Source organism: Microcaecilia unicolor, chromosome 3 (assembly GCF_901765095.1).
Source record: "Microcaecilia unicolor chromosome 3, aMicUni1.1, whole genome shotgun sequence".
NCBI lineage: Eukaryota > Metazoa > Chordata > Amphibia > Gymnophiona > Siphonopidae > Microcaecilia > Microcaecilia unicolor.
This window is the reverse complement of record NC_044033.1, coordinates 403,752,028-403,765,560: the sequence shown is the minus strand read 5'-3', so window position 1 is coordinate 403,765,560 and position 13,533 is coordinate 403,752,028. Positions and strand designations below refer to the sequence as shown.

Genomic DNA, 13,533 nt, shown 5'->3' with positions numbered 1-13,533 from the left:
GCCAAAATATGCCCCCTCACCTTGGGCTCTGGCCTACCTCCCTTTGAGGTCTCGCTACGCCCCTCGTGAAGAGCCTTGTGGTTGAGACTCCGAACTTTAAACTATCATCTATAGCGAACAGTTAGCCAATGCAGACGAACAAAGAGAGGGGTGACGTGATTCCAGCGCTTGGCTTTACATAGAGATCTTACAGTAGAATTGTGGGGTGTTTGAAAATGACAAAGGAGATGGGAGGAAATTCCATAATAGATTGTGCCCACAATTATGCCAGCTCTATGGGTGGTATAACTGTGGCTGCGTAAATATTAGAAACACTGATACCGGTTTACAGTAGTATTTTATATTGGAATCTGGGTGCCATTATGGAATAGGCTGTCACATGTGTCATCGGGGCGCCTAAATGGTAGCACCCACCACTTAAAGAATTGCCTCCCCCCCCCCCCCTCCCCTTTAATGCCTTGGAATCTCCTTGTTACCAGAGAGGTATGCCTTCAAATAAGTACAATGCTGACATATGAGGAACTGTCATTAAATCCTTGTTTAACTTTTTTATCACAAATGTTTCATTTTCTGAATGAAAACATAACCATTACAGCACTTAAATCTGCATTTTTGTAGTAGCAAAGATCACCATAAAAAGACGTTATGAAAATTACATTAAAATTTTCATGAAAATGGTGCCAAGCAGAGAAGAATTTTGGAGCTTAAGGGGCTCTTTTACAAAGGCGCGTAAGGGCCTATGCGCATCCAGCGTGCACCAAATTGGCATTACCACCCGGCTACCGCATGCCCCGGGCGGTAATTCTGAATTTGGTGCATGCCAAAAACATGCGGTAGACAATATTTTCTATTTTCTACCGCGGGGCGCCTACCCGGCGGTAAATGGCAGTTGGCATGCACTGCATGCTTACTGTGCGAGTAGCGTGTGAGACCTTACCGCTAGGTCAATGGGTGGCGGTAAGGTCTCAGGCTGAAAATGAATATGCGCTGGTTTCAATTTTAGCGCACATCCATTTTCTGGCCCCTTTAAAAGGCCCTTTTTCCTAGATGCAGTAAAAAAAATGGCCCAGCACATGCCCAAAAGACGCGCTCGCACTACCACAGGCCACTTTTTACCTTGGCTTAGTAAAAGGACTTCTAAAAGAGATAGAATAAATTATTTGGGCCTAGAAGATCACAAAGGGGGGAGTAGGGTAACTGTGGATACGCTGTTATGAATTTTATTTTTTCTCGTTACCATAAGTGCTTCACTGTACAGTTTATCAGATCTTTCACTTGCCAGTGCATTGCTGTGTTTTTCAATGGGTTGTAAACTGCTCACATTTCAGACTAAATGGCTTTCCACAACATGTTTTCTTTATTACTGTTATGCACAGTAGAGATATTGGCAGAGTATAGTTGCATGACTGATTATTTAAGCTTTCTAAAATTAGCTAATGGTAGTCAGTTTTCATTCTCAATTTTGCATGCATGCATGCACCACACATAAAATGGAAGAGTCTTTTCTATTTTAAATCGTAACACCCTACTATGCTTTTTATCTTTAATATTGCCCCAAATCATCAACACGTGCCATTCTTGCAGTAATAATATAACAACAGAATTAGAGCTTTACCAGCACTAATTTAATAGAGGCATTTGTAGTCCACAACTATAATGGGCAGTAAATGAATGGAGTTCGTTATGTATCAAGACATCCCTACAGCAACAGTTAAAAGATGACTAAGTTTCAGAGTTAAAGGTCATAGAAGAGGAGAGAGCCTGAATGTGATTAAAGATTCATTACAAAACAGCACATGACCCTACAATAAAAGATTAAACACAATGGTATCTTTAAATGACGTGCAAATAAGTTATCGAAAATAAAGACCCATTTCAGTTGAATGAATATTTCATTATTAAATCATAAACTGCAAATAAAATGAATCATAAATAACAAGCAGTGTAAATGCCAGTAAATGTAAGAAAACATGTTCTCTGGTCCCATTTTTTTTCTAATTCAGTGCCGTCTGTACACTCGGTTGTAATTTTGCAACATACATCTGTGAAACATTAAGTAAATGGTACTTCAGATAGGGCGATTTGAGCAAATGAGAGGCTTGTGACAATGCCATTTATAAACCTAAAAATTATAATCAAGCCCTAACTCAAATGTAAATCTTCAGTTTACAAAAAATAAAATAAAAAAAAAAACATTAAAATCTTCTGAACCTGGATCCAATGATATAAATAAATCATATTGAGAGGTTAATTCACTAAGGATTTAAATTACAGATATAGTTTCAAGTGACTATTGCAGCACATCTGAAAAAATGCATAAAACACAGTTTTTAAAGATTTTGTGCTAGAAGATAGGGAAAACAGTCTTTTGCTTTACGTAGATTTACCCTTGAGTTACAGTCTTCAGCTCATCCCATGAAGAGTACTGACTGTGGAGCTTACATTAGAATGTATTTGTAGTCATAATGTCACCTCCCCTCCCAGCCACACACGCACACTCTTATCCTAGTATATTGTTCACATTCTGCTTGCTATACAATTCAAAGGTTATTGAAGTAGGAGACTGTTTCACCAATCTGCACAACATATTCATATGCTTTTGCCCCCTCATTCTGTAACTATAGTGCCTAAATTTAAGTGTCATTTTGACACTAAAATTTATAGAATACCAGCATTTACATGTGTACATACTTTGTGTATGTGCGGTGCTATTCTATAAATGACATGTGCAACTTGCTTAATGCACAAATGTAAGGGGGCGTTCACAGGGCAGGAGCATGTATAGGTCATAGGAGGGTCCAGCATTTATGCACATAGGTTTTACACTTAAGTGCCACATTTTGGCACACACATTTATGCCTGCTATTGATAATGCATAAGTGGGCATGCCTAAATGTAGACATGTACATTGCTGATTTAGACTAGTGTTCTAAAACAGAACGTTGGTGCCCAGATTCCATTATACAATTCATGCTCAGCACGCTACACCTAGGTAGCTAACTTGTGGCACCAATTATAGACTTTTCCCCTTAATGTGAGAGAACCATTATAGAAATATTCAAAACATAATTTATAAATCTTATTTATTTATTTATTTATTTATTTATTTATTTATTGCATTTGTATCCCACATTTTCCCACCTATTTGCAGGCTCAGTGTGGCTTACAGTATTCCGCTCTGGTTATCGCCACAGCGGAGTAAAGATGCAATTAATAATTACATAAGAACATGAGTAGCATAGTGGGATAAAGCATTAGGTATAACGAGATCAAAAATGTAATAACAGTAAAAGCAGTAATGCGCTAAGGTTCAAATGATGGATCATTGTGGTATGTCTTATTGAAGAGATAGAGTGGAAAGGGTTTTATTGGGGTGGAGGGTTGGGTGAGATGGGCAGTAGCATTTCATATTGAATTGTGTATTTCAGTGTCCTTTCTGATTGGGTATTTTCTTGTAATATAACTAGTCTTTTCTTTAGCTTGGATGAGGGAATTGTGTGTGTGTGTGTGTGTGTGTGTGTGTTGGGGGGAGGGGGTTGGTTCCTGTTATACTACTATCTTGCAGTTTTCATTTGCAGATATGTTTAATTTGCATCATTGTTGTCACCATTAAAAAAGTTTTAATCTAAATTGCTTAAGTCTTGGAATAAGAGTCTACCAACTTTGCACTGCAAGATGGTACAGTTTTTGCCATTCTTCTTAGCAGACTAACTCAAGGCCACCTGGGTCACCCCCTGCAGTTCTATGAGAACTTACCTAATGTTTCTTCCTCCCCTGTCTTTATTCTTTCAATTAATGGAGTTCTGCCCCCCCCCCCCCCCACTTTCTATCTTGTGTTTAAACTCACCTTATTTTTATTTTTAATTCTTATCGATGAATATTGTAAGCCACCTAGATGGCATGTCCATATGGTGGGATAGTAAATATTATTGAACTTGGAAACTTGAACGTGCTAATACATGTGTCTTTATAAAATAGTTGTTTTGTTTCACATTTGGTAAAATTTGTCTGCATTTCTTGTGGCCTTAAACGTATTTTACCAAAAGTTCCATTTTCAATAGGCCTTTTGTAAAATAAGTGAGATATTGCAGACCTCCCAACTTGAACATTCTGTTTCTGACCTAGGTGCCCTATACCAAATAGGGCTTCTAGTATACTGAGTTAGACACAGTGCATGAGAGCACAACCATTTGTCCATTAAACAAATGTCTGAGAGCTTTATCCTGAGCTCAGCCTCCACGACTATGTAACTGGACTGCAGTTGATTTGCAGAGTGACATATCTGACTGGCAATTATCTGTGTAATCTTCCTTTCTGTTAAGTTGTTTTTGTAATTAAACAAAATGTGGTCTAAAAATTCAATGATGACGTAATTGCAGATTCCATAAACCAACGTACAAATCTAATTTTGTAATATTAGGTGTTCTTGGCACTGGTTAGACTCAACTTTTCACAGAATGTGGCTTGTAGTGTGTAGCGCTTTCCATCTGGAACTCTTTGCCTGTTCAACTCAGTCTGGAGACATCTTTTCCTAAGTTTAAAGTATCCCTAAAAACATGGCTCTTTGCCCAGACCTTCCTGGACTTGCTTAACTGCCCACTCTCTTCACTAATCTGTTTCTTCCTACTCTTTCTTTTCCTCAGTTTTTTTCTTGTTGACATTTTTGTGTTGGTAAATTGTTGTGCTATAAATACCCCTTTCTACTTTATGTATTTACCCTCAGATTCTATATAGTGTGACTTAAGTTGCGTTCAGAAATCCAGTTGTATTCTGGATTTGCATGCACAACTTAGTTAAGCTAATCAGTGCTGATAACTGCCAATTAAAAAGAATTATTGACACTGTCTAAACATATTCTGTAATGTGATGTGTGTAAATTTTAAGTTACATAGTTGAAAGGGGGCATGTCCATGAGCATGTAATGGGCGGGTCATGGGTGTTTCTAAAATCTATGCATATTGTTATAGAATACACCTGGTGCATGCCTAATTTAGGCGTTGGCATTTACACCAAGTTTTACTTGGCATAACAGCCCCCAACTAAATTTAGTTGTGCAGACAGACACTCGTATATTCTATAAACCGTGCAGAAATTTAGGTGTATTCTATAAAGTATGCCTAAATTTAGGCATACTTTATAGAATACACATAGGTGTAATTTTTTAAAACGCTGATTTTTCAGCGTGATATGTAGATTCTGGACCTTGCCTCTGTTTCTCTGTCGTGATTCCAGTGTTTGTCTGGTTATTGTAAACTGCCTTAACATTCTTTAAAAAAGTGGTGTATTAAGTATTGAAATAGGTATTGGTATAAAAGTACTGTTCAATTTATTCTCCCTTTTAAATTGGCAGCCAAGAAAGCCTCAAAGTTTCGAGACTGGTTAGACTGTAGCAGCATGGAGATAAAACCAAATGCTATTGCTATGGAGATTTTAGCCTATCTGGCTTATGAAACTGTGGCACAGGTAAGGATATCTTGAAGACTTTTTTTCCCAGGAGTCTCAGCAGCAAAAAATTTGTATGTGTTAGCCTATTTTAGATTGAAGGAATGGCTATGTGGTTAGAGCTGAAGATGAGAATCAGGGAAGCAAAGCTCCAAATCCAATTTCCTTGTCATCTAGGATTATACCGTTCTGAACGAGTGGGTGCTATCTCCTCCTACTAGCAGATGGAGGTAGAGAAAACAGATCTTTTCCAGTCAACTTACCTGTATAACCTGCTGATGTTCAGTGGAAAATTCTAGTATTTTTCTGTACCTCTAGCAGATGATAGGTCATTCAGGCTGGTGCTCCTGAACCCTGGCCGAGCTCCCTGCAAGGCAGGCCACAGCCACATAGCTGTGTAGAGCCTATCCGCCGTTCCCAGGCTCCTGGTATCATGTTGTATGCTATTTTATAAAAGCATGTAGGCACACATATTGCATATATAAAATCAGCACAACATATGCACCTGAATCTCTTCATAACCTACGCACTCTGGTATAGAATTATCTTCCTTCTTATCCTGCTAGACCAGTCCAGACCAATAGGTTATGTTCCCCTACCAGCAAATGGAGGCATGGGGGCCGAACTCTTCCAGTGATATCACTTGTAGTGGTGCAGACTGGACCTAGTTTGCATTTCTCTGCCTCCCACAAATGATATAAGTTGAACTGGTACGGTAGGATTTCTTGGTATAAGGCCTAACTGCCCAGGGTGCAGTCCACTGCCCGTGGCCCAGCAGTTGAGTCTAGTGGCTGGTGATGGACTCCCAAGGATTGGTCCCTGGACTGTACTGGGTCAGACCAATGGTTGTGGCATGCCTTGTTGAACAGGCTGGTCTTCAGTGATCTCCGAAAGTTAGTTAGGTCGCACATTTTTTTCACGGCGAGTGGTAATGCATTCCATAGCTGCGTACTTATGTAGGAGAAGCTGGATGCATATGTTAATTTATATTTTAGTCCTTTGCAGCTGGGGTAGTGGAGATTCAGGAATGTGCATGCTGATCTTTTAGTGTTCCTGGGTAATACGTCTATGAGGTCTGACGTAGACCGGGGCCTCTCCGTAAATGATTTTATGAACCAGAGTTCAGATTTTGAACGTAATACGTTCTTTAAGTGGGAACCAGTGTAGTTTTTCTCTTAGGGGTTTGGCACTTTCGTATTTCGTTTTTCCAGATATGAGCCTGGCTGCTGTGTTTTGGACTGTTTGGAGCTTCTTGATGATTTGTTCTTTATATCCGGCATAGAGTGCATTGCAGTAATCTAGGTGACTTAGCACATATCACTGGTTACACTTGAATACAGACTACAGTTGGTGCTTACATTGCTGAGGGAGCTCTTATATGTGTAGCTACAGGAGGGGGGACCTGATAGCCTAGAAGGGGGGGGAGCAAACACTTACCTTTCCAACCTGTCCCTTATTTGACACCAGGCTTGAATGGAGACAGTCCTGGGGGGCAGGTGGTGGTGGTACATAAAAAGAATTCGCTGGTGTTTGATGCAATTGTACACCAGGTACAAGCTTTCAGTGTTGCTGAAATTGGGCTCTCTTCGTAAAGACATGTTTGTCAGGGAATAACTGTTGGAAAGTGCCCATCTTGTTTCGATAGTAGCGGTTTCCCCGCCCCTTCGCTGGGACGTCCTTAGAGATAGGCGCCCTTAGAGATGGTCGTCCCCGTTCGATTATACCCCTCCACGTGGGTTAGGGCTGTTATGGTGTGTTAAGTTTTCTGTATAGGATTTGAGTGTATTTTTGCAGGGTTCTGTGTTATTTCATAAAGTGTCTGGCCCTATTTTAATGCAGGCTCTGGGGCAAGGGCCCCTGCCACTCAAAATAGATATACTTAACACCAGTGGGCTAAACGTCTTGTATAGTCATCCCGCAAATAAAAATCCATCTACTTTAAACAAAGTGTCTGGCAGTGGGATGAGGGTGTGCTGTTCCTGAGGTGATAATCACAATTTGTATATTTTTGTCTGGTGAGTTGTAAGGGGATAAAGCACTTAACCAGCTAGGATAACCACATAAAACACAGTACTATCTTCACGTGCTTCATCCTAGCCAGTTAAGTGCTGAATACGCACTTAACCAGCTATGCTTTATCCGACTGCTTATGCCTGGATATTCAATTCTGGTGCTTGGACATGGCCTGGCATTGAATGTCTGGGAATACAGTTGGCAGAAATGCTCTAGTTCACTCTGCACCCATTGTTGCATAAGGAAGTCTCCTGTGGGTGCAGAATACATGCTTGCACTATGACAATGCAGAGTCAGGGGTCAGTATTTTTTTTATAGTACAGTTCCAGGCAACATATTTTAACTCTGATAATATTTGTTGATTATAACTATTGTTGGCAGGTATTTTTTTCTTTATATTGCTTGGGAATATATAAATTGCATTTTTTTTCCTTTGGGGCAACTGCCTAACTAGTGTTTAATGTGAGTGGAGCTCCTCACCCTCCTTCCTGATCAGAGTTTTCAGAGGATCCTCTCTTTTGGGTGTCTGGGGGAGTGCCATCTCATCCCTAGCCTCAGGCAGCAGATTGCTATGAGGCGCCCCTGGGGGGTAAGTGCTGTCAGTGGAGGGGGCCAAGAGGAAAAAAAAAGTTAAGCCTGGGAAGTAAGTGCTGCCTCTGGGGAGAAGGGCTAGAAAGAAAATACTGCCTGGGGGTGCGGGGGGGGGGGGGGGGGGGGGGGGAGAGGAAAAAGTGCTGCCTGTGAATGGCCCAAGGGAAAAAGTTTTGCCTGTTTGTGGTTGGGGGGGGAGGGGACTATGTTCCTGCTAGACGAGTCCAGGGCCCACATAGGAAAACTGCAGTGTAAGAGGTCAATGTTGCAGCAACTTCCTGTGTTTCTACCTTTGCTGCCTCAATGTCTCTGTTTTCTGATTAACCACATTGGCAGAGGTGTCCTTAGAGGAATATTTTGATCTTTGTACCGTATATATTGTTTGTTTGTTTATTTGTTTATTCTTTCTTTGGCATAACCATACTGATAGGTTTCAGGCTGCACCACGCCTTATACTGGTGATGACACTAGAAAAGTTCTGATTTTCTTTCTCCCTCTGCTGGTAGAGGGGCATACCGCTTTGGTCTGGACTGGTCTATCAGGATTCAAGAGAACAGACTTATCTGGTAAAGCCAAATTATATGCCAGTGCTACAGTGATACTGATTGACTAAATATTTTCCCACAACACAAAGTGGGAGAAAAGCCTAAGTAAATCAGGCCCACAATACATAAGAAGTTAAAAATACTAGATTGTGGAAAAGCTCCACATATTCAACACATGCATGTCCTATGCTCCATCACTGGGACAGTTTTGAGCCACTATCTTTAGAAAAAAATATGTTCTAGTAATTGTTTTTTATCCTTTCATTTATTTTTTCTTTTTCACTTCTGTATTGTACTTTAGTGAGCCTCATTTGCCATATATATTTTTGTTTCTTGTAGTTAGTGGACCTGGCTCTTTTGGTCAAACAGGATATGACTCCAAAGGCAGATGACCCATTCACTCATGCTGTATCTGCTACCTTCATACAGTATCATAGTTCTGTTGAGGTAAATGTTTTTATTGCCAAATTCTTTTTTATTAAGAATACTCAGTGAGAAATTATCCATGAATGCTTCTGAAACACTGCATTTTATTTCAGATGAACTAATATATAAAGGAAACCTTTTAACCTTTTATTATATAATGACACAACTGAAAAATAATAATTAAGATAGAACATATTTACTCTTTATAATACTCTAGGTCAGTTTTCTTCAAGACAAGGCCTGGGGGTCAGTGGCAGCCCCCATTGTCTTTCTGTTTCTTTATCCAGGTTCAGGGCAAAAAGGGGAAGAGCCTCATGCTTGAAGGACAAGGTGTTGCTCAGTAGACAAAAGAGAATGTATTTGGAAATGCTCACAACCTTGAGGATACCCCTAATGGGCTAGTGGGAATGGATTTCATTGATATACACTGATCACCTGTGTCATGGCCCTTCATGGGGAGAAATTTGACATCTCTCCTTCAGCTCATTAGAATGCAAAGTGGCCCCAGCTTAAAAATGAATGAAAATCACTGCCCTAGGTACTAGAATATTTAATAGTTATCTGAGCAATCATTTTAACCAGTTTCCAGTCCACAACAGGACATTGCCTCCTACCCTATAGCTTTCTAATTTCCTCAGGAGTCTCTCATGGGACTTTGTCAAAAGCTTTCTGAAAATCTAGATGTACTACATCAACTGGCTCCACTTTATCCACGTTTATTCACACCTTCAAAAAATGTGGCAGATTGGTGAGGCAAGAATTCCCTTGGCTAAATCCACGTTGGCTGTCTTCCATTAAAACTATATTTCTCTATGTGTTCAGTAATTTTGTTCTTTTATAATAGTTTATATCATTTTACCTAGCAGCATCAAGCTCACTAGGCTGTAGTTTCCAAATCACCACTTTTAAAAAAAGTTGGTGTTATTTTGGCCAAACATGATTGCAAATATAGTAGTGCAGGATCTGTTCCAAAAACCTGGTTAGTCTTTTCTGTCTGGCCAATAGATTGGGGGAGGTACACTGAGAAAAATGACAGATTTACTCCTAAATGTTCGCAAATCAACAATGGTTTGCATGCCAAAGTTGGCTCCACACTTGAAATCACCAGGGACCAGCAACATGCTTCTTTACCTATAATAATTTCCTTTCTCTTCAGGTTCAGCCCTCTGTACTCAGGGGACTTCAAGAACAGGCCCAAGGTGCTCCCAGCAAGGAAGAGTAGACACCAGATGTCCCATAAAAGGAGAAGGCAGGAGAAGTACTGGGTCTGGAACTAAATATGAATCAGCAGGCAGTCCAAAAACCAGGCAATAGTCAGGGCAGTCAGAACAGTTTCATTACTGGGAGACTAGCAGAAGTGAAATACCAAAAAGCAGGAAATGATGAGGCACTCAGAGATTCACAGGAGACCTATCTGAGTGGGGAGTTCTGTGGTTCTATAGGAAGCGGAGGCCAGTCGGCAGGGATACATGTTACAGGAACCAATCAGAGAAGGGGCACTGACAGTGGCCTAGTTGTGGTGCATCACGTCATCAACTTGATACTAATGATAACATAAAGGGAGGAAAGAGGCCTGGGCTCACGTTCTGGATGGGACTAACCTTCTGGGAGGAAAGTGTATGATACAGTAGGTTCACTTCTGCACCTGTCCTGGTGAGCTGTTTTCCTATGATACATGCTGTGGCAAGGGTCAGATTTAAAGAATTCCATGAAACCAGGAACTATGATTAGTGGTATATTAAAAATTGGCTGATGTAAATGGTAAAAATAATTGAAATATCGGGAGGCTTTATAATGAAAACCACTTGTTTTCGAAATTATAAATTATCACAAAGCATTATTGCCCACCTTCCTCCTCTTATTCAGTCAGCTGAGCATGTTAAAAATTTTAATAATTCAGTAATTCTGTTTCTAGGTGTCAATACGTTTTAAAAATCATTAATACTGCAGCCCAGAGAGAAGAAGGAAGGTGAAAGAGCTGCAATGGCATGGTGTAGTCCATCTTGACAGACAGCTACTGAGAGTAATTTAATTCTCCATCTCTCTGCTCCCGTCAGTTTCTAGCAGTAGAAATGAAAGCAATCCATGTCTCTGTTGCAGTGCCTCCTTCCTTAGAACATGTTGTTCTATATAAAAAATTGCACAGCGAAGGAACAGCAGCAGGAAGTAGAATTGCCAGCTTGTTCCTTCAGGAATAGCCCCACCTGGAGCTGAACACTCTTCTACGACTCCCTCACCTCTTCAATCTTGCACATCCAGAAAGTAACTTTATAAACAGGGAGCTAACATTTACATGTCAGTTGTGCATGTAAATGTGTAGAATACTAGCATGTATGTGTGTTTGCACATATGTGCATATTTGCCAGATATATGCCTAAGACCTATTCTATAATTATACACATATTTCTAATAGCATTTAGTTTCCAGGTGGTGTACCCATGGGCAGAGTCTAGGTGGGGCATAAAGTTACACACATATCTATAGAACATGGGTGCACACACTTACACCAGTTCTATGGATGTGATAAGCACTTATGCCCAAGTACATAAGCGCACATTTACCCAGTACACTAGTATTGTATAAATGAAAGTAGGTGTCTACTTTTCTTTATAGGGTACTAGTAAAAAAGGCCCGTTTCTGGAGCAAATGAAACGGGCGCTAGCAAGGTTTTCCTCCCCAACCCCTCTCCCTACCCACCTCTTCGTCGTTGTGAAGGCACTGACGCCATTGCTGCGCACCTCGTCAACGCGCGCCACCTTCATCTCCTGAGTCCTTGTTCGTTGTGAAGCCACTGACGCCATTGCTCCGCCCTCGATCTGTGATGCCATTGCTCCGCCCTCAATGTCATAACGTTTGACGTGAGGGCGGGGCCCAGAGACAGTGATTTCGGTGGCTTCACCACCACGAACCCTTCGAACCCGAAGGAAGTGACACTGACGTCAGTGTCCTCAGAACATTGAGGGTGAGTTTTATTATATAGGATGTGCCAATCAGGTGACCTCTCAGCACCTAGATAGACTCACATATACATGTATGTGCACACATATACTCATATATGCCACTATTCTCGACAACTAATGAGAGCAGTTTGCTTAGACATGAGGACTTACTCCAGCTGTAGAACTGGAGTAAGTGTGTGCAACTGTGTTCCATAGATATGCATGTAACATAGTATTCTGCCCATGTGAACACCCACCTGCAAACCATACACTATCAGAGACATGCACATAGTCACAGAATAGATCTTAGGCACATATCTGGCAAGTGCACACCTATGTGCACACATACACACATGTATATTAGTATTCTACGTATTTACGTGCATGCATAAATGTTAGCACTTACTTTATAGAGTTACAGAATTACCCCCTCAGTGCTTCTGCTCTTGCTTACTCTCTCTCTGTTCTGTTCTTGCCCCACACCCCCTTGTGTTTTATGAAATCCCCTTTAATTTTGTGAAGTGTTGTAGACCATAGTCTTGTGCACTGAATTCTGGTGTGTTGGTTTTTTTTTATTATTATTATTCTTTTGAATTAGTATTGCATAAGATTGTTTTGATCCCTTTCGTCTTGGTATTCTTACTTTAAAGCCAAACCTCCTAGGGCCGCATGCGATTGTGAAGACCAACCCTGACTCTCCTGAAAACACACCACCTCCTACGCCAACACCTCTAGTCCACCATGTAGGAAAAATTCAGCCTGGATCCCTGGGAAATGGCGGCCTCGCACAGGACTCCACCAAAACTAAACAGAGGAAACGTAAAAAGGTGGGTTTGACATAAATGAGAATGTATGGTGCCTGGATTATCAAAGAAGTATGTCAGCACTAGTTCCCCTGTAGTGGGCATGTCTTTTCAGTTCAGACAAGCAACACATTCTCTGTTTGTTTGCATTTCTACTGATTTGAAGTTATATTAAATGTCAGACATACACTTCAATTTACTAAATCCATAGCACTTTATGCTCTGGTCATTAGAGATCTCAGTAGGCAAAGAAAGTTAGATCTAAGATGACTCCAAAAAGCACTGGATGGTTTAGGAAGAGCATTACTGGTTTACTGTGAGTATAATCCTCTGTCAGTCTGTAGCTGACCTGGTCTCGATCATGGAATTAGAGAGCACTATGAGAATTGTGCCAAATGAGACTTTAATCTTAATGTTCATCTACTCTTAGGATGTTGAAGACTGTATGGCATGTTTTGCAAAACAGATATCATAGCTAACTTCCAGTACATGCTGTATAGTCTGGTTTGCTAAAATTCCTTTAAATAAGGATTGGATTCTTTAGATTTAGATTTATTCTGTTATATATATTTTACTAAAATGAACCTGTTGCATTTTGACTAAAAGTGCTATTACTAACACGTAACTGTACCTAGGCAGTGACATACACGAGTAACAAGCTACTCAATATCAGAGAGAGGATTGTGACATTCTTCAGGTTCTACAGTATGCTAGGCAATTTTAATTTGATTTAAAAATGAGTAGCATGGAGGAGTAACCCAGTGGTTAAAGCAC

At 40.5% G+C, this 13,533-nt stretch overlaps 1 protein-coding gene across 2 annotated transcripts in view; it reads left to right on the top strand.

The window, feature by feature from the left end:
- The window catches only part of SUPT3H (SPT3 homolog, SAGA and STAGA complex component), an 881,555-nt gene that overhangs the window by 610,550 nt on the left and 257,472 nt on the right, over positions 1 to 13,533 (top strand). For both annotated transcript variants that reach the window (XM_030198764.1, XM_030198765.1), the window contains 3 exons: positions 5,351 to 5,463; positions 8,931 to 9,038; positions 12,607 to 12,783. In XM_030198764.1, the coding sequence (XP_030054624.1) occupies positions 5,351 to 5,463; positions 8,931 to 9,038; positions 12,607 to 12,783 (398 nt within the window). The remainder of the gene's footprint in view (positions 1 to 5,350; positions 5,464 to 8,930; positions 9,039 to 12,606; positions 12,784 to 13,533) is intronic.